The sequence below is a fragment of the Caenorhabditis remanei genome, chromosome II, assembly GCF_010183535.1.
Source record: "Caenorhabditis remanei strain PX506 chromosome II, whole genome shotgun sequence".
Lineage (NCBI taxonomy): Eukaryota > Metazoa > Nematoda > Chromadorea > Rhabditida > Rhabditidae > Caenorhabditis > Caenorhabditis remanei.
This window is the reverse complement of record NC_071329.1, coordinates 3,149,703-3,174,133: the sequence shown is the minus strand read 5'-3', so window position 1 is coordinate 3,174,133 and position 24,431 is coordinate 3,149,703. Positions and strand designations below refer to the sequence as shown.

At 36.0% G+C, this 24,431-nt stretch overlaps 2 protein-coding genes across 2 annotated transcripts; both read left to right on the top strand.

The window, feature by feature from the left end:
* Positions 1–310: 310 nt before the first annotated feature.
* GCK72_004254 (uncharacterized protein) lies at positions 311–18,553 on the top strand (the record flags this gene model as incomplete). The annotated part of the gene is made up of 13 exons (XM_053724569.1): positions 311–353; positions 423–484; positions 698–774; positions 1,944–2,386; positions 3,389–3,510; positions 3,710–3,886; positions 5,919–6,518; positions 8,411–8,908; positions 10,348–10,893; positions 12,745–13,165; positions 14,660–15,234; positions 16,828–16,919; positions 18,376–18,553. The coding sequence occupies 13 exons, from the start codon at positions 311–313 to the stop codon at positions 18,551–18,553; spliced, it is 3,834 nt and encodes a 1,277-aa protein (XP_053588763.1).
* A 1,184-nt stretch (positions 18,554–19,737) lies between these two features.
* Positions 19,738–23,910, top strand: GCK72_004253 (uncharacterized protein; the record flags this gene model as incomplete). The annotated part of the gene is made up of 4 exons (XM_053724568.1): positions 19,738–19,817; positions 20,927–21,127; positions 22,417–22,513; positions 23,659–23,910. The coding sequence occupies 4 exons, from the start codon at positions 19,738–19,740 to the stop codon at positions 23,908–23,910; spliced, it is 630 nt and encodes a 209-aa protein (XP_053588762.1).
* Positions 23,911–24,431: the final 521 nt, after the last annotated feature.

Genomic DNA, 24,431 nt, shown 5'->3' with positions numbered 1-24,431 from the left:
AAAAACACGATTTTTCACACCAGAAACTTCAAAAAAATCCTCCGAAATCTAAGAAAATCGGGTTTTTACCGAAAAAATAATTCGGGCAAAAATAAATTTCCGCGCAAGGGTTTTACTGACACAAAACTCGTCATCGAGAATCGCGCCAGCAAAAACAAATTTTAAACTTCCGCGCTTTTATGTTCTCATTGGAGCGCGTTTGCATTTCTCAACGTATTTTGCATTTTTATTATTTCCACTGATTTTCCACCGGTTTTATCCGCTTTAAAACCGGATTTCCCGAATAAAAATCGATTTTTCAGAGTGAGAAATGTTCCCGGCGTATAATGCGGGCGGTGGTGGACCGTCGAAACGTAAGTTTTGAATAAAAAATTTAGTTTGAAAAAAATTTCTGAAAAATAAAAAAATAAGTTTTTTTTCAGAAATTCCCGGACCCTCCAACGATCTCAACTCGAGAACACGTTATGCGGTTCAAATACAAGCTGTAATTATCTTTTTTCTATTGAAAAACATCTAAAATTTCGTTTTTCAGAAAAAAAATCTGATAAACGAAAAAAAATCAGTTGGCACAAGAGAATGAGGACGCGGTTTTTCAGCAATGCGGGTATGGAGAGAGCTCTAGTGATGATGAGTGTGGCGGAGTGAGGGTATTGAAGAAAAAATGCTGAAAATTTGAGAAAAATCGAGTAATTTTCAGATGAAACTGGAGCCTAATCAGCAAGTCGCCGCTGAACACGTTTTCACACTTCCGGAGAAGTTGAAACCGGGTTATGGGTTAGTTAAACATAGTTTTGAGTGCGAAAATTGAATTCAGGAGGAAAAATCGATAAAAAATCCGAAAAATTGGGAAAAAATCAAGTTTGAGCATAAAAATATGGAATTTTTTCAGTAAAACTGAAATTTTTACGATTCTGAGCAGAATTTTATGACGAAACTTGGAAATTTTGGCAATAAAAGTGAAATTTAGACATTTGCGGTGAAAAACCCACATTTTTACAGTTGTTTTCATTGATTTCGACTGGTTTTATCGATTTTTTCCATAAAAATCGAGTTTTTCAATCAGATATGCGAATTTCGGACAAAAGAATGTAGAAACGGGTAAAAATTTAATTTTTCAAGCTGGAAATACAAAATTTCAGCTCAAAAAATGCAAAAAACTGAAAAACTCGAAAAACTGGAGCAAATCTTCAACTTTTTTCAGAAAAAAAACCGTAAAAATCTGAAATTTCAATCGAAATTCAGCAATTTTTGACTGTTTTCCCACCAAAGAATCCCTTGAAACAAGCCTTTTTGAGCCAATTAAACAAAATTTCACAAAAAATCACAATTTTTAACGAAAATACCTTATTTTTCACTATTTTCTCACCGAAAACGCCCTCAAAAACCCATTTTTTAAGCTAAATTTTACGAAAAATCACAATTTTTTCTAAAATTTTTTATTTTTCACTTTTTTCTCTTCAAAAATGCCCTGAAAACCCTTTTTTTCGAACTAATTTTCACAAAAAAACTGAATTTTTAACTAAAATTGCCGATTTTTCACTATTTTCTCACCGAAAACGCCCTCAAAAACCCATTTTTCGAACTAAATTTCACAAAAAAACTGAATTTTTAACTAAAATCGCCGATTTTTCACTATTTTCTCATCGTAAACGCGCTCAAAACCCCATTTTTTGAACTAAATTTCACAAAAATGACAATTTTTAACGAAAATCGCCGATTTTTCACTATTTTCTTATCGAGAACGACCTGAAAACCCACTTTTTGAATTAAATTTCACAGAAAATGACAATTTTTACCTAAAATCGCCGATTTTTTACCATTTTCTCACTGGAAACGCCCTCAAAAACCTATTTTTCGGCCTAATTTTTACAAAAAACACAATTTTTAACTAAAATCGCCGATTTTTCACTTATTTTCCCATCAAAAACGCAAAAATCTTCCAGAAGTCGTAAGAGTACCACCGCCAGAATTCCACCGGCCAATTCCTTCCACACATTCCCCGACCGTCCCGCCCGTAATCCGTATTCCGACGAACCGATGGAAGTGGATTCAGAATCGTGGGGACGTCCGACGTCTTCTGCTGCCTCATCATCGTACAGTAGTAGACGTCGTTCCAGAAGTCGTGAGAGCTCCAGAAGACGTCGTGGTGACTCCAGAAGAGATAGAAGTGATGATAGCCGTAAAAAGAAAAAGAGCAAGAAGAGCAGACGTCATCGCCATTCATCGTCTTCAGAATCCTCGTCGTCGGATTCTGATTCCAGAAGCAGTAGAAGAAGCAGTAGAAGAGAGTCGCCCAAACGAAAATCGGCGGTTAAACGGCCGAAATACGAGTTTTTGACGCTGAAAGAGGATTATGAGATTTTAGATTTGAGTGCACAGATTTTGAGTGAGTTTTGAACGGAAAATTGTGAATTTTTCGATTTTTTCAGTCGAAAATTGAAATTTTAGACCCGAAATTGAGCCAAAAATCCGTTTTTAACTCCTAAAATGAAGAGAAAAGCCGATTTTTGGTCAAAAAAACAGGGTTTTAAACAGAAAATCTTGCAAAATTTCGATCGAAAAGCAAAAAATTTTTGCCCAAAAAGTCGTTTTTTAGTGATTTTTCCAGTCGAAAATTGGTATTTCACACCCGAAAATGAGTAAAAAGTGAAGTTTCTAGTGGAAAAAGCGATTTTCAAAAGGGGAAATTTCCTATTTTTGGTAAAAAAAATCAGTTAAAAGTGAATTTTTCGTCCAAAAATCGTTTTTTAGTCATTTTTCCAGTCGGAAATTGATATTTCAGACCCAAAAATTAGTACAAAATCCGTTTTTAACTCCTAAAATGAAGAGAAAACCGATTTTTAAACGGGAAAATCGATTGGAAAAACCTATTTTTGAACAAAAAATCAGTTTTTAAATCGGGAAAATGATTGAAAATTTGCATTTCTGCTCAAAAAGTCGGTTTTTTGGTCAGCAAATCGATTAGAAGTTGAATTTTTGACTCAGAAAAGTGGTATTTCTTATCGAAAAACGTGTTTTTTAGTTAGAAAATCCATTTTTAAGAGTTTCTTCATTGAAAATGACCCGATTTTACCACAAAAAATCGAAAAATCATCTATTTTTTGGCAAAATTTTGATTGAAAATGTTATTCCCCCTTGAAAAATGTCTCTTTTTCTCTGAATCTCTCAATTTGGCACACAATTTTCTTCGATTTCGGTAGAGCGCGGTTGTAAGAAGCGTGCCGTGCTATTATACACATTTATTACAACTGCGCTCTACCGAAATCGAAAAAAATAGTGTGCAAAATTGAGAGACGCAGAGAAAAAGAGACATTTTTCAGGGACGTTTCGGTAGAGCGCAGTTGTAAGAGTGCTAACATTTCAATACAAAAAAAAACAATTTTTGCAGTCCGTGACACGAAATTCGATCCGGAAAACTATACATTGGGATGTCCAAAACGAGAAGTCGCTTCAATGTATCTTGGATGCTATCAGATTCTTGGACTCGAAAAAGAGCACAATCTATTTGAGGTAAGTAATGGAGCCGGTAGAGCGCACTTGCTCTGCCGACAGTTATTCTGACTATTTTTGCGCTATTTTTTGTAATTTTTTTGATAAATTTGAAGGAAAAATAGCTAAAAACGGTAAAAATCTGTTTCGGCTCGAGGAAAACTCTCGTTTACGATGGAGCGCACTTACTACTCATCAATTTTCAAAAAAAAAATTGCAGAATCTTTACGCCGGCGAAGTGAGAAAAGTGAAGAAAGAGCTCGGCGAATGTCGTGAATTCTACAAACAACTGGCGGAAGCGGCCGCTCATGTGCCAAGTGAAAAGTACTTCAGAAAAACGAAGAAACCGGCGGAAGGGTATTGGAAATTGGTGCAAAAGAAGGATATTTTGAATCAGGTTAGGAGTTTGGACGGAAAATAGAGTAAAAAACTGAAAATTTTAACATTTTTCAGTCGAAAAATCGATTTTTTGAATTGATTTTTTGGCGAAATACCGGAATTTCGGATTTCCAGAATTCTGAATTCCCCGAGTTTTGGATTTTCGAAATACTGGATTCCGGAATTTCTGATTTCCGGGATTTCGATTTCCCGGAATTTTAGATTTTAGCAAAGGAGGATTATCGGAAAACTGAAATTCCGAGAATTTTGGCTAAAATCATACTAAAAAATTCGGGTTTTCGGCTGAAAAATGTCAGAATTTTAAGTTTTTCGCTTCATTTTCGGTATATTATTTAGTTCCCTTCATATACAGTAATCCTCTTTTCTCTTAATTCAAACATTTTGACTTCCAGAATTCCCATTTTGTCCATTCAAAATAAAACAGGAATTAAGTTTTTAAAGGAGGACTGAAGTCATATTTGTTTATTTTAGATTCTAAACAACTTTAATCATTAGAGTATGTGCTAAAAATCACTCTAAACGCCCTAAATTCACGTTTTCCCGGCTCGAAAGGAGCCTAGGTGGAAGAGTTTTCCCACGCGTTTCCCTTTTTTGCCCCCGTGTAGTCCTCTCGGACAAAATAATTTCTTTTTATTTCTCGATTCCTCGATTTTTCACCAAAATTTCGTGTTTTTCTTCTTTTTTATGATATAAATCGAAAATACACAAAGTTTTGTTGAAAAAAAGCGAGAAAACGAGGAATTGTGAGATAATTTTGTCCGAGAGGACTACACGATGGAAAAAATTCGCGTGTGAAAACTGTTCCATCTAGGCTCCTTTTGAGCCGGGAATTTAGGGTGTTTAGAGCGATTTTTTGCACATGCTCCAATGATGAAAGTTGGTCAGAATTTTCTGAAGTATCAGAATCTGAAAAAAATGACTTCAGTCTTCCTTTAATTCCGTCAAAAATCAAAAATTCCTTGATACGGAATCCATACGTGTTTTTTTTTGTATGGAATTGCAGACTTTTTAGGTCGAAAAAACTATTTTTAAAATAATTTTGGTCATTTTCAAGGAATTTATGTCATTTTGAAGAGATTTACGTCAATTTTCAAGGAATTTAGGTCATAGAATTGTAATTTTAATGGTATTCGAGAGGTTTCGGGACATTTCGCAGCCGTGAGCTCCACAGCCTCAAGTGGACCGTTTTTTCAGTGATAACTTGACTTTTTCAGATAATTAATTGTTTGAGAAGTTATATAGAACAATTTTTGTGATTTTGAATAAGGGGACCACGAGAAATTTTGTCCAAAAAAACCACAAAAAAAACTTTTGTTGAAAAATATGAAAAAATAGGTTTTTCTCGTAGAAATAGTGGTTTTCGTCATTTTCTGAAACTAAACTTTCTGTTTGTACGACTACTTCTACGAGAAAAACCTATTTTTTGATATTTTTCAACAAAATTTTTTGTGGTTTTTTTGGGCAAAATTTCTCGTGGTCCCCTTATTCAAAATCACAAAAATTGTTCTATATAACTTCTCAAACAATTAATTATCTGAAAAAGTCAAGTTATCACTGAAAAAACGGTCCACTTGAGGCTGTGGAGCTCACGGCTGCGAAATGTCTGGCTGCGAAATGTCCCGAAACCTCTCGAATACCATTAAAATTACAATTCTATGACCTAAATTCCTTGAAAATTGACGTAAATCTCTTCAAAATGACATAAATTCCTTGAAAATGACCAAAATTATTTTAAAAATAGTTTTTTCGACCTAAAAAGTCTGCAATTCCATACAAAAAAAACACGTATGGATTCCGTATCAAGGAATTTTTGATTTTTGACGGAATTAAAGGAAGACTGAAGTCATTTTTTTCAGATTCTGATACTTCAGAAAATTCTGACCAACTTTCATCATTGGAGCCTCAGGCTGTGGAGCTCACGGCTGCGAAACGTCCCGGAGCCATTCGAGGTCGAAAAAAGCTTTTCCCTGAAATTGCGGACTTTTCATTCATGTATGGCAAAATCCAAAAATTGATTGAAATTCTTGCAGGACGACGCGCCACTCGACGCGGACAGCGCCTTCCAAACGGACGCATTCATCGATCGAATCAACGTGGCGAAACAAGCGTATCGCAACAATATCACCGACGTCGATGCGCTCAAAGAGTTGATTCATTTGGAAGAGGAGCAAAGTGAACAGAATAAGGGATCATTTATGAAAGTTGATTCACGAGCTCTCGCCGAACGTCATCTGGATATGGTGGAGAAGGCGATTAAAGCGAGTCGAATGGTGCATACATTGCAGTTGCTGAAATGTGATTTAATGAAGAAGACCGATGTGGATGTGGAGAGAATTCTCGAGGAATACCGAATGATTTGTGAGAAATTCCCGCATGAACCGATGGTTTGGGTCAAGTACTTGGACTATATACAGTATGATTCGAATGCTTATGATGCTGAAAGACTGCATCAAGCATTCGATTTATGTTTGAAGAAGGTGGATGGACTCGCCCATAAGACGCTTCTATCGCATGTTGGACATGTCAAAGATTGGCCTGCATTTCGGTATTTCCATTTGGCTGTATATATTCGATATCTGAAATGGCTATTGCATTGTGGACAGACACCCAGGGTGTTGGCTAATATTCAGGTGATTAAGCTTAAAAATCCGGGAATTTAGAGGTTTTGAAAGCTGAAAATGCCGGATTTTCAGAGAAATTTAGAAATGTGATTCTCCGTTTAGATTCGATTTTAAACTTAAAATCGTGTATAATAGAAGAATTCGGGGCTGAAAACAGGCCTATGAGCATAGTTGTCAAGGCCCGGGCCGGGCCGGGCCGGGCTTTGTCAGCGAAATCGGGGCCGGCCCGTCCCGAAGGCCCGGGCAAATTGGCGCGAAAGTCAAATTTTCAAATTTATTTTTTCGCGAAAAAGTCAAATTTTCGACTATCAGTCAGAATTAGAAGAAATTCTGAAAAATAGTCAAAAATGGTCACATTTCCGATGAAAAATTGAAAACATTTCGAAAAAAAATTGGAAAAAAAAGGGTCATTTTTTGAAGCCGGGCCGGGCCTTCGGGCCAGCCCGGGCCTTGACAACTATGCCTATGAGTAGATTGCGATTTTAAAGCAAAAAATTTCTCGAAATTAGTGATTTTCGCAATTCAGCAGAAATTTCATTTTTCTGAAAATTTTGTACCTTTTCCACAGAAAATATTCACACGAAAATTTGACAAAACGACTATATGAGCCTCCTTAGAAAGCTGAATTATCCGTTTTTCCCCAAATATCCGCTGGAAATTTGATATCAGAATCGTTTTTGTTTCAGTCGCAGTAATTATACGATAAAGATTAAAATTAATTTTGAAATGTCATAGAAAAACATATTTTCTCGAATTCTGAGCTGAAAAATGATCGAAAATATGTAAGTTTTCTGCAAAAACCGAATCTGATGCTCTGAATTTCTGAAATTAGTTTATTGCATACTTGTCAAAAATCGGGCCTGCCCGGCTCGGCCCGGCCCGAGCCGCCAAGGGCCGGGCCGGATTCAAAAATGTGTACTCATTTTGTAACACAATTTTCTGAAATTTTTCGAAAATTTAGAGAAAAAATGCTTAAATTATCATACATATTTACCTTTTTATTGAATTTTGAAGTTTTATTCAAAAACTTTTTTTTCAAAAAATTTCCAAAAAAACATCAAATTTTCAAAAATATTTCATAAAATATTTCAAAACGGGCCGAGCGGGCCGGGCCGGGCCGAACATTTTCTTGATTTCGGCCCGGCCCGGTCCGGCCCGTGACAAGTATGGTTTATTGCCACTTTTCACAGGATGAAAAGTGTCAAAAATTGACTGAAAATGTTGACAACTTCCCCATTTCAAGAATCTAAGTTTTTCTTTAAAAAAACTGAATTTTTGTGCTGAAAATCTTCCATTTCCTCTTAAAAATCTCAATTTTTACGGTTTTTCTGAAAATTCCGAGTACTTTGCCGAAAATATCTTTGTTTTTTTCACGAAAATCTCACAAGGGAAATCTTTAGAGACGCCACTTTCAAACGACCTATAAATTTGCTTATAGATATTTTCGACCGCGGGGAGTCCATTTCTGCAGTCAAAACTTGCTAAATGTCTCTGTGAACCGAGTTATGAGCTCTCAAACTCTAAACATTTTCACACGGAATTCCAAATCGGCGATTAGTATGCATTTTTTGCAACGTTCAAGCACAGCGCGGTGGCGTATATGCGGCCGATTTGGAATTCCATGCGAAAATGTTTAAAGTTTGAGAGCTCATAACTCGGTTCAGAGAGACATTTAGCAAGTTTTGAGTGCAGAAATGGACTCCCCGTGGTCGAAAATACCTATAACCGAATTTATAGATGGTTTGAAAGCCGCGTCTCCAAAGACTTCCCTTGACAGTTTTTCTGAAAAATACTGAATTTCCATGCTGAAAATCTTAAATTTCCTCCCAAAAATATCAGTTTTTACCGTTTTTTCCCTGAAAAATACTCAAATTTCGTGCTAAAAATCCCATTATTTCTAGGCAACGATGGAGTATAACCTTGGATTCGCCGCCATCGAAGATCACCGCGAACGTGAGGAAGCATTCCGGAATTTCTGGAATTCCGGACTTCCCCGAATCGGCGATGACGGTGGAATCGGTGGCCTGAATCACGCCAAAGTACGGTATACAGAAGAGGCGATTCAGAAGTTTGAGAAGGACAGATACTTCTCACTGCTCGCCGAGTTCAGATGCCACGTCCGTGAGCATCTGGGCGGTCGAGAAGCGTGCAAATCGAAGAAATGGGTGGCGTTCGAGAGGAAAATGTTGGAATTGGATGCGAAATGCAAGCGAGTCGACTTTAAAAACTCGGAAGCGTATCAAGAGGCGGCGAAGAATGAGGAAGATGTGATGTCATTCGAATTGTGGGATCTTGTCGAGTATCCATCGTTAAAAGTGTTCCGATCGTCGTGTCATTATGAGCTTTTGGACTATTTACAGCCATTGTTGGAACTGTTGGGTGTCAAATTTATGCATTCGGTAAGGAATTGGCTGAAATTTTGGGAAAAAAATCTGAAAAAATGCTTTAAAAATGCTCAAAACTCTTATATTTGAAGTAGAGTTGAGCGGAATTCCGCCTTCCGCTTTCCGCTAAATGTTTGCCTATTTCCGCTTTCCGCTTTCCGCCTTCCGCCTGGAGGATATCAGCTTGAAAAATTTGTTTCGTCTACTCGAATTTACTGATATTTTTGAGTTTTTTGCAGCAAAACTACAAATTTTTACCAAAAAAATGAAATTTAATACAGATTTAACCTTTTTTAAAAGCTTTTTTTACAATAAGGCCACTTTTTGCCAATTTTTTCATTCCGCCTTCCGCCTTCCGCCATTTCAAAAATCGCATTCCGCTCAACTTTGATTTGAAGCTAGAATTGGCTGAGAATTCTCTCCTTTTTTTCTGCTGAAAACTGCCATAATTCGGGAATCCATATGCAAAATGTGCAGAAAAATATGGAAATTCTCATAATAACACTCAAATCTCCACCAAAAACACGAATTTTCAGCGTGTGCAAAAAAGAAATGGAAATTCTCATGTTTACATGATGTTTCCTTATAATTGAAGCTAAAATTGGCTGAAAAACTCTCTTCTTTTCTGCTGAAAACTGCCTATAATTCGGGAATCCATATGCAAAAAAAATGAGGAAAATTCTCATGATAACACTCAAAAATCACGAATTTTCAGCCCAAAAATGCACAAAATTTTTGGACAAACTCTTTCTTACAACCTTTCGTGCGAAAACATCAACCCTATGGTCCGATAAAGGAGCAAGATCTCCAAATTTCTTATATGCACAAAAATGCTTAAAAAGTGCTCTGGTGACCGAACTTTTCTATTTGGGTTTCTAGGCCATCGGTTGCAAGTGAAAGAACTTTCTAGTTTACAAGTGCTGGCCAGAGTTGCATGGAATTCCGACTTCCGGATAAGAAAAATCACTTCCGACTTCCGGATAAGGAATTTTACTTCCGACTTCCAACTTCCGGATAAGGAATTTTATTTCCGACTTCCGTCATTCCGTAACTGTGGAATTTCCGAAAAGTATATTTCGCAGAAATACTTGAAAAAATGGTCTAAAAGGAGAGAAAATTGGCTTTTCTTCATCCAAAACCTAGTTTTCCACTGATTTCCGCCAATTTTATAATCTTTTCTCTTGGAGTTTTTGAATATTTGCGAAAAAATCTAATTCCGACTTCCGACTTCCGACTTCCGGGCGTTTTTTCACTTCCGACTTCCGGATAAGGAATTTTACTTCCGACTTCCGACTTTCGGATAAGAAATTTTCACTTCCATGCAACTCTGTCGGTCACCAGAGAAATGACGATTTTCAAGCAATTTTTGGGCTAAAAATTCGTGTTTTTTTGGAATTTTTAAGGAGAATTTCCTTATTTTTCAGTCAATTTTACTTTTAATTATAAAATTGCAGAGCGGCTGTTTCACGACGACAGAACAAGTGATCTCCGAGTGGATTCCGCGTGATATGTTCGCATCGTCTCACGCGAATTTCCATCCGACACCCCAATATTCTGAATCCGCGTGTCTCGACGTCGGCAAGAAGATTCTGAAGTATCTGATCAATAACCGGCATGAAATCACTCAAAAAAGCCCACGAGTTCTCGATCAGATTCTAATTCGATACATGTTGGCACTGATTGAGATGAAATTTCAGTATCGAGACCGTCAAATGATATATTATCAGATGAAACCGGCGAAAATGGTGACACTTTTGAAGGATGTGTTCGAGAATGACGATGAGATTAAGAAGATTCTGGAGAACTATCCACGGATGAAACATGCGATGGCTCTAATCGTTGGAGAGAAATTGACGACGTGGTTTGAGAGAGGAATCGCTGAGGAGACACGGCTGGAGAGGTTGAATCAACTGAGAGAGACGATGGAGTTGCCAGAGTGTGGGGTGTTGAAGAAGCATATTGTGACGGATGTGTCGAGAGGCAATTTGAGAAAGTATCAGGTAATGAGAAACAATGAGAAATATGGGAGAAAATGAAAAAATCTGGAAATTTTGACACTAAAAATGGGATTTTAAGAGCAAAAAAAGAGTTTTTCGAGTCAAAAATTTAGATTTTTGACTATATTTGGTCACAAAACTGAGATTTTGGGGTTTCTAACCGGTTTTTTAGCGAAAAATTGTGATGTTGGCAATGAAACTAACAAGATTTTCAGGCTTTTGAGATAATTTTGGCTGGAAATTGTTTTTCGAAATGAGTTTTTCGAGTGATAATCGGGTTTTTTTGGCTTTTTTTTTTGTGAAAAATTAGACTTTTTTGCTACGAAACAAAGATTTTTAAGATTTGACAGGTTTTTGGCTGAAAATATGAGTTTTTTGAGTAAAATCGGTATTTCTGATTGTTTTTCAGCAAAAAATCATGATTTTTGGCTGTGTTTGGTCCCCAAACTGAGATATTTAGGCGTTAAGTTGGAAAACAGTGAGTTTTTCGGGTAAAAATCGGGTTTTTGACTGTTTTTTTAGAGAAAAATTAGTCTTTTTGGCTACGAATCAAAGATTTTTAAGATTTTGAGATGTTTTTTTGGCTGGAAATATGAGTTTTCTAGCGAAAATCGAAGATTTTTACCATTATTAACGAAAAATTTTTTTTATTTTTGTCCTGCATTTCGGCTATAATCTGAATTTTTGGCACCAAAGTATGAGTTTTTTGATTAAAAATGGGATTTCTGACCGTTTTTTAAGCGAAAATTTTTGATTTTTACTGTTCTTGGACCCTAAACTAAGACTTTTCACTGCGAAACGCAGTGTTCAGGACTAAAAACGGCTGAAAATACCGATATCATTCTTATATATTTTCCAACCCAACGGATATGAAAACAATGAAATCCATAGAGGCGGTTCAAAATAATTTCACTAGAAGAGTAATGTTTCGAGTGGCGCGTAAAACAATTCTTAATACGGACTCAGAATACAGGAATGCTTCTGAACGCCTTATAGACTACAACCTACAAACTCTCAAAGATCGGCGGGAACATTTTGACGTAAAATTTTTTCAAAAACTTTTACTAGGTAAAATTGCAATCGACCACAACAATTACTTTAGTTACTCTCCCACAAAAACCAGGCGTGGCCACTCCTACCGATGGAAGAAATCAAAAACTAAAATAGGCAGATTATTTTTTACAAACAGAGTGCTGAATAAAATAGTAAATCAAAAGCCCTAGTGGAAACACGGATTCTGACATTTCTGGACTTGACTTCCCCTCTTCTTTTTATTGTATTTCTTTTTTTTGTATTCTATTTTTAATTTTAATTGATTAACCTTCACGTATCGAGCATACGTAAATAAATAATAATAATAATAATAATATAATATATAAAAGACAATTGGGCGTTGTCTGTCTGTCTGAGGCGCTGTCCGCAACGATTTTGGAAAGAGAAGAGAAACTTAGCCAGCGGGCAAAACCGAACTAGCGTCCTTTGAACACGACACCCGCTTTAGACCACTCAGCCATGCGGGCACATTCGAAACTCAATGACCACGTGAATGAAGAGAGAAAAGCCGGCTCAACCGCCGAAGACGGGGGAGACAGGCTGGTTTCTGATAAAACTGTTTGTTTCGACTTAAAAACGCCGATCAACTAATTATAAAAAATTATTTTAAAAAACAGTATTTTCAGTTTTACATATACCATAATAATCAGATTTTCACTCCTAAAATCGCATTTTTCGACTCAAAACAACCAAAAAATCGAAAATTTCCGTATTTTAAGCTCAAAAGTATTTTAAAAAATCAGGTTTTCACTCGAAAATCACATTTTTCGACTGAAAACAACCAATATTACTCATTTCCAGACAAAACTATGGGAATACTTGACAAACTTCACAAAAGACCTCGACGTTGCCGGCGGAATGGAAAACAACAGGCCGAAATCGCTTCAGCACCCACAAATCGCCTATCCGACACTCCAAATTCAATTATATTCTCGAATTCTTCAAGCAAGAAATTATATAATCGACGAGCGAACGGCTGGTGAAATTCGATTGAAATTGGCGGCCGATGTGATGGGAATGGATGAAATCGAGCAAATGGATGTGTTGAATGGAATGATTCAGAATCAGATACTCCATCAACAAATGAAGACGTCAATGGAGACACTTCTCCGTATGATTGGACATCGAGATGAGATTCACGGAAATGCAGAGGGAATTCCGGAATTCCCGAGAGCCAAAGCACTGTGTGAGGCGTTGGATATCGCGTTGGATTTTGTGTTTTGTGAGTTTCAGATGTCTGAAAATAACTGAAATTCGGTCAAAATTCATCAAAAATGGTCTAAATTCCGTGGAAATCCAACAATTTCTAGTTTTTCCATAGTTTTTAGACTTATTTCAAGTGAAAAATCGGTGAAAATCGACCTCAATTACAGGGATGTGCCTATGGAGGCGCTTTGGGCGCTGAAAGATTTCAAAGTGGGCGAAAATGCGACGAGAGAGAGTGTGTCTGCGTCTCTCCATTTCGCACACTCTTTCTCGTCGCATTTTCAAATTTCGGCTGAAATTACCTAAAAATTAAGTAAAATACAATTCAAAATTCGACATTTTACTTAAATTTTGGGTAATTAAGGCCAATTTTCACCGATTTTTCACTCAAAATTCATCTAGGAAGTTCCTAGACTAGGAACTATGGAAAAGAAATCGTTGAAAATTGGCTTTAATTGCCTAATTAAGTCCAATTCGGAATTTAACTTAATTTTTAGGCAATTAAGGCCAATTATCACCGATTTTTCACTCAAATTTTCTAAAAAATTGTCTGAAAAAACTGAAATTTAGTATATTCAACAAAAAATTCGGTTTGAAGACGTGATTTTCAATTTTTGTGTTTTGTGAGTTTCAGAGACGAGGGAAAATTGTCTCTGAAAATAACTGAAAGTCAGTCAAAATTCATCAAAAAATGATATAAATTCGAGTTTTTCTTATAATTTTTCGACTTATTTCGAGTGAAAATCGGTGAAATTCATCAAAAATGATGTAAATTTTGTAGAAATCCAACAATTTCTAGTTTTTCCACAGTTTTTAGAGGAATTTTGAGTGAAAATCGGTGTAAATTGGTCTTCATTACTCTAAATTGGTCTTAATTACCCAAAAATTAAGTAAAGTTCGGAATTCGGAATTTTACTCGATTGAGGTAATTAAGGCCAATTTAGGGTAATTAAGACCCATTTACACAGATTTTCCACTCAAAATTTAGTCAGAATTTTTCGCCATTTTTACCTTGAAAAACTGTCAAATTGTCTATTTTCTGCTGATAACTAATAAATCGATCCATTTTGCTTCTGAAAAACCGATTTTTGTCTGAAAAACTGAAATCGATACAAAAAATCAAAATTTTCAATTTTTATCTCAAAAATGTCTAGTTTTTCACGAAATTAATGCTAAAATTTGATACTGAGTTTGATATTCCCCACTTTTAATCCAATAAATGTCTGAAATTCTCAATTTTTCACAAAAATTTGAGATTTTTGACATGAACATCGGTCACTTACAGCCCAAATGAGACCTAGAATTAATTCCATTGGCACTAGAAATGATTTTTTTTTTAAATTGTCTGAAACTCCCAATTTTCACGAAACTACATCACCAAATTCTGGTTTTTCTGAATCAGTTTCTTAAATGTAATTTTTTCAAATCTTGAGGAAAAATTCAGTTTTTTCCATTTTCAGCTCAAAATTTTCGATTTTTTACTCAAAAAAAATGAATTCCCTTATTCCAGTGGATCAAATCCTGACACCCCGCCAATCGATCAACGAAATGACGGCACGAATCGAGCGAAAATGCGACGAATTCGAAAAATCTGAAATGGATTGGAATCGTGGAGCCGCCGATAAGTACCGCGATCGTGTCGATTTGCAATTCATTCTAGAGACAGCGATCACGTTTTTCTCGCAGAAAAATCTCTCGGTGACTTATCACAAGAATTATGAAGACGTCATTTTGAAGGCGTCGATGACGTTCTCGTGTGAGACGAAATATATGAAAAGAATCGCCGAAATGTACGCAACGAATCGATTTCAATGGATGAAAATTCGTCGGATTATCAGCGATCGGAATAAAGAATTACAGCGAAAAATGGAGACGCAATTCAATATTCAAATCGAACGACGTCTCCTTCAGAATTCGATGACGACGATGTTCACGACGATGCGGATTTGTGAGAAGATTGGAGAGGGAAGTTGGCCAATGTTGGTCAAGAATTGGATGGAAAGTGCCAAGGAGTTGAGAGATCCGACTGTGTGGAGATTAGTGATGGGAGTGGCGGATAAGGTGTCCGGGAAGATGGTCGACGAGGTTGGTTTGACTGATAGTTTTTGCTGAAAAGCATCAAAATGATTGAAAATGAGATAATTTTCCGAGTTTTTTGGACTAAAATTGGACCATTTTCGACGAAAAAACGTCTTTTTTTAAAATTAAAATGTTCTTATTTGATAACTGATTTTTGATCAAAAACCGGCTTTTTCCACTAAAATCTTCACTTTTCATTAGAGCAACGTGTCGATCGCTATGATCATCGATAGAGTCGACGATAATCGGGAAAATCATTTCGATTTGATCAAAATTTAGTTAAGTCGATGACCAGAAAATGAATCACGACTCGACGATAAACAAAAAGTCATGATTATCAGCTCAAAATTATCGATGACTATCGACGATCATGATCACTCATGATTATCGATAGTCGATAAAGAGCAAAATTACAAAGCTCCGGAAATGGCTTTGAATGACTCAAACTGGTCAAAAATAGTGTTTTGATAGTCTAGTAAGAATCCTCTATTGATTCCACCAAAAAAAAAATTGAAAAAAATTAGAAAATATTTTTTTCAAATTTTTCAAAAATGAAGAAAAAAATTTTTTTGCCTGTTTCTTGGTGTAAATTGATAGAGTAGCTTCATAAATCTATCAAAACACCATTTTTGACTAGTTTGAGCCATTTAAAACCGTTTCCGGAGCCTTGTAATTTTGCTCATTATCGACGATTAATCGTCGATAATCGCCGGTCGCCGCGACGATCGACGATTATCGATAATCGTCGACCGACTATCGATAATCGCCGGTCGAAAAATTATCGATAATCAACATTGATCATGATCGTCGATAGTCATCGATAAATTTGAGATGATAATCATGACTTTTTGATTATCGTCGAGTCGTGATTCATTTTCTGGTCATCGACTCGATCACCTATCGATTGTGATCCGTCAATTTTCTATTCAAAAATCATCGAAAATTTGGTCGACACGTTACTCTACTTTTCATTTATTTATGGCAGAAAAGGTGTCGCAGAAGATGGTCGACGAGGTTGGTTTTTGGCTGGAAACCTTAAAAACTAGAAAATTTCGCCCAAAATTAGATGATTTTCCAATTTTTTGGGCGAAAAAACTCCAATAAACGTTATTTTTAACCGATTTTTGGCTGAAAAGTATATCAAAATAACTCTGAAAAGCTTAAAAACTAGAAAATTTCGCCCAAAATTAGATAATTTTCCAATTTTTTGGCGTAAAATCATGATATTTTCGACCAAAAAACTCCAAAAACATTCATTTTGTGAGTTACAAACCACTTTCTATCGAATTTTTGCAAAATTTGATGATTTTCCGATTTTTGGGCTAAAATCGGGCGATTTTTTACGAAAAACTTTAGAAAAACAGTCTTTTAAATAGATTTTTCAATTTCAAAACCAATTTTACACTGAAAAATGTATTTTTCGACAAAAAATACCACTGTTCTAGGTCAAAAATTCAATTTCCTATAAAGTTTTCGACCAAAAAATGTACTTTTTTTTGCTGAAGGTTCAAAAATCAAGAATTTAGAACATCCGGAAACCTAAACATTTGAAAATTTGGACTGAAATTCTTCTAAATTTCTCGATTATTCAATTTTCAGACGTTCATCCGTGCAAATGGACACTGTCCGTGGGCTCTCAATCTACAATTGGACTATGTCGAGAAGATGCCTAAGAAATTGAGATCTCAACTGTGAGTTTCATTTCATTTTCAGAATCTAGAATTGGATTCAGAATCCTCACGTCTTCAGTTTCCTAGTGATACCGATTCCATCTGAATCTGGTATAAAGTTGAAGGATGAAAACCAGAAAACTTCAGAATAAAAAATGCATAACTTTGTCAATTTCGAAAATTTAAAGATTTGGAAACCGGATTCAGAATCCGTACGTCTTCAGCTTCCCAATGATAGAAGATTCAGATGAAATCGGTATCACTAGAAAGCTGAAGACGTGAGGATTCTGAATCTGTTCTCAGATTTTGAAAACCTTCAGAATAAACTGCCCAAACCCGTCATAAACTGGTTTCTTCTGAAAATTTTCAAAATCTGAAGAGATTCAGAAATGTAACGTCTTTAGCTTTCTAGTGATGTCGATTTAATCTGAATCTGATATAAATTTTAAGCTGAAAACGTGAGGATTCTGAGTCTATTTTCAGATTTTGGAAATTTTCAGAACGAACCGGATTATGACGGTTTTGATGTGTTCATTCTGAAGCTTTTCAAATTCTGAAAACTGATTCAGAATCCTGACGTCTTCAGCTTTCTAGTGATACCGATTCCATTCGATTCTGATATCATCGGGAAACTGAAGACGTGAGAATTCTGAATCTGTTCTCAGATTTTGAAAACGATGAACTTGAGCATTTTTTGTGTAGAAAAGCTGAAATTTTTACCCAAAAACTCGATATTTTCAAATTTCAAAAAAAAAGATTCAGAATGCTGACGGTTTTTTTAAAACATATTTTTTTTTGAAATTTGAAAATATCGAATTTTTGTCAGAAAATTCCAGATTTTCCACATTAGAATCTCCATAACTCTGTTCAAATTCATCATTTTCAAAATCTGGAAACAGATTCAGAATCTTCACGTCTTCAGCGTCAAATTTACACCAGGTTCAGATGACATCGGTATCACAAGAAATTGAACATAGTTATGCAGATTTTTCTGTGGAAAATCTGGAATTTTCACCCAAAAACTCGATATTTTCAAATTCCAATGGTTTCAGCTTTCTAGTGATACTGATTCCATATGATTCTGATATCATTAAAACGCTGAAAACGTGAGGATTCTGAAAGTACCATAACTTTGTCCGATATCAAAATTTAAAAATGTTGAGACCGGATTCAGAATCCCCACGTCTTCAGCTTCCCATCATATAATTTTGTTCCTAGAATACTGGAAATCGCTAAAAAAAAATGCTGAAAATCCGGTTTTTTCTCAATTTTTTGATCGAAAATTGTGGAAAAAATTAAAAACTTTGTTGAAAATTGCTGAAAATTCACTGAAAAATGAGATTTTCTTGTGTTTTCTGACTTTTTTTTTGTCAAAAATCGCTATTTTTCTCGTATTTCTGACCCCTAGAACACTTTGAAATTCTATGAATTTCCAATGAAATTTTCCTCTATACTCATCTCTTCATTCTATTTCCAGCGTACACATCCTATCCATCTCGAAAGGACAACTACACGGAGTATTCATTGAAGATCTCATTCTCCTCAATACTTATCACGAAATTATGGAAGCACGCTTCCAGACGGAACGGCTCGTCAAACAGGAAGAGGGAGTGAACGCCGTTGTTGACAGTGGTGTTCCTGCAGGGGGAAACTGAAAATTGAGGAGAAAATTGCGATTTTATTGTCTGAAATCGCTAAAAATCGAATGTTTTAATGTTTTAAATGTAGAAAAATGAGTTTTTTCGACGATTTCTCCATTTTTTATTGTCTGAAATCACTGAAAATCGCAATCGTCATAATTTTTTAGTCAAAAATTGCTGAAAATTGCTGAAAAAGTTGAATGGCGATTGCCTGAAATCGCTAAAAATTGAATTTTTTATGTTTTAAATGTTGAAAAATCAGTTTTTTCGACTATTTTTCCCCTTTTATTGTCTGAAATCGGCTAAAATTGGTATTTTTCCGTCAAAAATTGCTGGAAATCACTGAAAAATGAGTTTTCTCGAGATTTTTATCGATTTCGAATGTTGAAAATCCGGTTTTTTCTCAATTTTTTGGAGGAAAATCGTAGACAAAATCGATTTTTGAGATGTTTTTCAGCTGAAAATTGCCAAAAATCACTGAAATAAGTGTTTTTTTTTTCACTTTTATTGTTTGTAAACGTTCAAAATCTGTATTTTTTCGTCAAAAAATGCTGAAAATCCAGTTTATTCTCAATTTTTGTGTTTCCTGACAATTTTCTCACGTTTTTCAGTCAAAAATCGCTATTTTTATCGTTTTTTTATGTTAAGCCCCGCCCATTTTCCTCCAAGCTCCGCCCACTTTTTCCCGCAATTGCTTCCGATTTCTTTCTCTCCATTCCTCATTTATAATGTCTCATTCTATCAATCTTATTTCAAAGCTCCGCCCACTTTTTGTTAGGCTCCGCCCACATTTTGATAGGCTCCGCCCACTTCCCTCATTTTTCATAAATTTTGACCTTTTTTAACTCAAAAAATCACAATTTTTCATCAAAAACATCGAAAATCTCCCAAATTCCCTTCCCCCTGAAATGGGCGGAGCCTATCTTTATGCTCAACCATTGCCACATATTTTAATACGGATCTCCCCGTTTTCTCTTGCTTTTTCCGCTGATTTTGCCTTTTTTCTCCCATTTTTTTGATTTTTTCGATAGAAAATATGTCTGAAATTTATCTGAAACTTATATACGTGTTTTCTCCCACTAAAAATGCTATAATTATGGTTTTTTTTTCGATTTTTTGAATCCAAGAGGTCCTATGACCCCCCAATTGTATCTGAAATCTGGTCAAGTGTGAATAATTGAATTAGGTAACGCCTTCAGATGCTGAGAGCACTGCGTGGAGCAGCGGAACTGCTCTCGACGGCACTCGTCAAGAGAAATGGGGAGATGGCGGCGAGGAGGTGAGTATTTATATCAGTTCTCAGAGGTTTTCAGCAAAAATTTCCCAAAAAATGAACAAAAATTCATCAAAAATGATATAAATTCCGTGGAAATCCAACAATTTCTAGTTTTTCCATAGTTTTTAGAGGAATTTTGAGTGAAAAATCGGTGTGAATGGGTCTTAATTACCCTTAATCTGGTCCTAATTACTCTAAATTGGTCTTAATTACCCAAAAATTAAGCTAAATTCCGAATTTTGAAGAAATCCAACAATTTCTAGTTTTTTCGTCGTTTTTAGAGGAATTTTGAGTGAAAAATCGGTGTAAATGGGCCTTAATTACTCTAAATTGGTCTTAATTACTAGAAAAAATTCCGAATTCAGAATCTTACTCAATTTTTAGGTAATTAAGATCAAATTTAGGGTAATTAAGATCACGTCGGGGTAATTAAGACCCATTTACACAGATTTTCCACTCAAAAGCTGAAAATTCTTGTTTTGGAGCCAATTTTCAATCTAATTCTGTCTCTTTCGATCCCTAATTACCTTTAATTACCCCCTATTTGCCCCATTCTGCCCTTTTCCAAAATAATTTTTCGAACGGAAAAATTCGAGTATTATCATAGAAATTTTCATAATTTTCTCGAACTTTCGGGACCTAAAAATGCCAAAAAACAGCAAAATGAAAAAATGTTATCTGGCGCGCGTTTGACGCGTAAAATTTGACAGAAAACTCGAAAATTTGAGTATAAACACTTTGTAACACGCTGGATTCAAAAATTGCAGTGATTTTTAACGGAAATTTTTGGAAATTGTGATATTTCTCTGAATTTCCGTGACTGAGATTTTTGAATACAGCGTGTTACAAAGTGTTTATATTCAAATTTTCGAGTTTTTCGTCAAATTTTAAGCGTCAAACGCGCGCCAGACATAATTTTTCTTCATTTTGAGCTGAAAATTCGTGTTTTGAAGCCACTTTTTTCTAATTACTCTTAATTACTCCAATTATCCCTATTTCCTTCTTTTTTACTACTTTTGAGCATTTTTCGGACGGAAAATTTCGAGTATGATCATAGAAATTTTCAGATTGACATTCTCCCCCAGATTACTGTATTCCTTCCCTTGTTCCAGATTCCTCTCAACACCGACTCAAGAAGCCGTCGCTGCGGCGGAGACCGCGTTGAAGTCAGCGACTGACGTCAACACGGAGACTGCCGAAGTGGTGACGTCATCGCCGGAGGATAGCGGAGAGCCGGCGGCAAAAGTTCAACAACTGACTCAACCGTACTCGCAGGAGGCCATCACTAAACTGAAACTCGATCAGTATCCATTGTGAGTGCCGCTTTTTTGGAGTTTAAAAATATCGAGTTTTTGTCTGAAAATTCCAGATTTTCCACAGAAAAATCTGCATAACTATGTTCAAGTTTGTCATTTTCAAAATCTGAAAACAGATTCAGAATCCTCACGTCTCCAGCTTCACAATGATATCAGAATCGAATGGAATCGGTATCACTAGGAAGCTGAAGACGTGGGGGTCCTGAATCTGTTTTCAGATTTTGAAAAACTTCGGAATAAACTGACCAAACCCGTTATAATCCAGTTCGTTCTGAAAATTTCCAAAATCTGAGAACAGATTCAGAATCCCCACGTCTTCATCTCTCTAGTGATACCCCGACTTCATCTGAATCTGGTGCAAATTTGAAGCTGAAGACGTGAAGATTCTGAATATGTTCTCAAATTTTGGAAATGATGAACTTGAACAGAGTTATGCAGATTTTTGTGTAGAAAAACTAAAATTTTCAGACAAAAACTCATATTTTCGAATATGAAGGTTTTGATAGATTTATGATAGGTCACTGTGAAGCTGATGACGTGAAGATTCTGAAAGTACCATAACTTTGTCCAATTTGTAAATTTAAAGATTTTGAAGCCGGATTCAGAATCCTGACGTCTTCTTCTTTCTAGTGATACCGATTTCATCTGAATCTAGAATAAATTTGAAGCTGAAAACGTCAAGATTCAGAATCTGTTCTCAGATTTTGGAAATTTTCAGAACGAACCGGATTATGACGGATTTGGTCAGTTTATTCGGAATTTTTTCAAAATCTGAAAACGGATTCAGAATCCTGGCGTCTTCAGCTTCCTAGTGATACCGATTCCATTTGATTCTGATATTATTGGGAAACTGAAGACGTGGGGATTCTGAATCCGTTTTCAGATTTTGAAAATGATTGAACATAGTTAAGCAGATTTTTCTGTGCAAAATCTGTAATTTTCAGACAAAAACTCATATTTTCAAATTCCGAAACAAAAAATTCAGAATCCCCACGTCTTCAGCTTCCTAGTGATACCGATTCCATTTGATTCTGATATCATTGTGAAGCTGAAAATGTGAAGATTCTGAAAGTACCATAACTTTGTCCAATTTGTAAATGTAACGAATTTCGAAGCAGGATTCAGAATCCTCACGTCTTCAGCTTCCCATTCGTATCGATTCTAACAATTTTTCCATACATATTCTAGTTTCTCTTTTCCCTCTCCGTCCCTTCCCCCCGTCTCTCTTCTCCATTCCACACAATACATACATAAATATATAATGTTGTCCGTGTGTGTTTCTATAGATACGTCGAGAGGGAATGGTGGAAAACCGGAAAACGAATGACATTCTGGGCGAGTTGGCGTCAGTTGAGAGATGTCAAGCGGCGTGAGCAGATTCAGGTGAGTGTATACATTTTATAGAGCCGAATAGTCGAGAATCCGGTGAAAACTAACTCGATTTTATCATTTTTTAAAAATAAATTTTCAGTAAAACTTAATTTTTTATGCATCAATGTGCAAAAATAGACATTATCTGAGTGATTATATTTATAAAATCACACAATTTTTAACAAAAATTGCTTTAGAAAAATCAAAATTTATCAATTTTTGTCGAAAATTTTGCAGTTTTTGAAAATGAAAAATGCGATTTTTTTCCCGAAAATGTCGAATTTTTGAAAATTTTTCTGAATTTTTCAAAGAAATAACGCCTGGCGTGCCTTTGGCGCTTTTTCCTCGAATTTGGTGTTTTTCCAAAAACAAAACACGGCTGGTGTGCCTTTGCCTCGTTTTCTGATTTTTCAAAGAAATAACGCCTGGCGTGCCTTTGGCGCGTTTTCGGAATCCATATAGACGGCTGGCGTTCCTTTGGCGCGCTATTTTGGTGTAACTGTTCGAATAACGCGCTGAAGGCACGCCAGATCACAATTTAACCGAAAAAATGCTCAAAAGTGTTCAGTTGCTTGCTGGCGGCCGAACTTTTTCAGTTTGGGTTCCTAGGCCAGCATGGAAGAACTTTCCGTGGTCTAGAAACCCAAACTAAAAAAGTTCGGCCATCAGATCACTGACCGGAGCATTTTTTCGGGAAAATTGTGATCTGGCGTGCCTTTAGCGTATTTTCTACACTTTTTAGCCACACATACTATGATCTTGTGAAAGAAAGAGGAAGTGTGTAGTTTGTAGTCTTGAAATTCTTGAGTATCGCGCGCGCGCCAAAGGCACGCCAGCCTTGTATATCACCCTAGAATCACCCCGAAAACGCGCCAAATCGCTTTTTGATTGGAAAATCAGAAAACGCGCCAAAGGCACGCCAGCCGCTTTTCATTGAAAAATCAGAAAACGCGCCAGAGGCACGCCAGTCGCTTTTTGATTGAAAGTCCCAAAATATAAGGAAAAACGCAAAAAATAACGGGAAAAATGGACAATTTTTTGGTTTTTCAGCTGAAATTGAGCATTTTCTAACGATTTTAAAGCATTTAGACACTTTTTCCGCCACATTTCAACAGTTTTTACTCCTAAACGTCTCCAAATTCTTCTTCTTCTTCCAGGAAGTGGGCGCCGATCGTATGCGTCTAAAAGCGATCAAATTCAACACAATTCTCCCACAAGCAATTCGTGACGAGGCTGCCGAGAAAATGCAAACGGCTCGAAAGTACGATCATCCTCGTCTCATTCTGAATATGTGTCAATTCACGGGACGTCAACGTGGAAAAATCAAGCCATATCGTCTCAGCCGTCATTTATTCCGTCGATTCGCCGATCGGTCGGCGTTGAGTGGAGTGCAGAGAGCAATGTGGTGAATTCGAGAGAGAAAAATTCATTTTTTCCCCACTTTTTATTGTCTGAAATCGCGTTTTTTTTGCTAAAAATCCGCAGAAAATGAGACTTTTCTTGTGTTTTCTGACAATTTTCTCACTTTTTTTAATAGAAAATTCCAAATTTATGATAGTAGATCGTTCCCGTTTTTTGTTTTCTGTTGATTTTAATGAAATATTCCGATATTTTTCTTTTTTCTGGAAAATTTTGTGATTTTAATGGTTTTTAACCATATTTTATCTATTTTCTGACTTTTTTTCCTGTATTTTTGCTAAAAATCCATTCCTGGCGTGCCTTTGGCGCGTTTTTCCTTACATTTTGTGATTTTTCAAAGAAACAACGGCTGGCGTGCTTTTGACGCGTTTTCCGATTTTTCAAGAAAAAAGCGGCTGGCGTGCCTTTCGCGCGTTTTTCTGATTTTTGAACAAAAAAGCGACTGGCGTGCCTTTGGCGCTTTTTTGAACAAAAATTGCGTCTGGCGTGCCTTTGGCGCTTTTCTTGATTT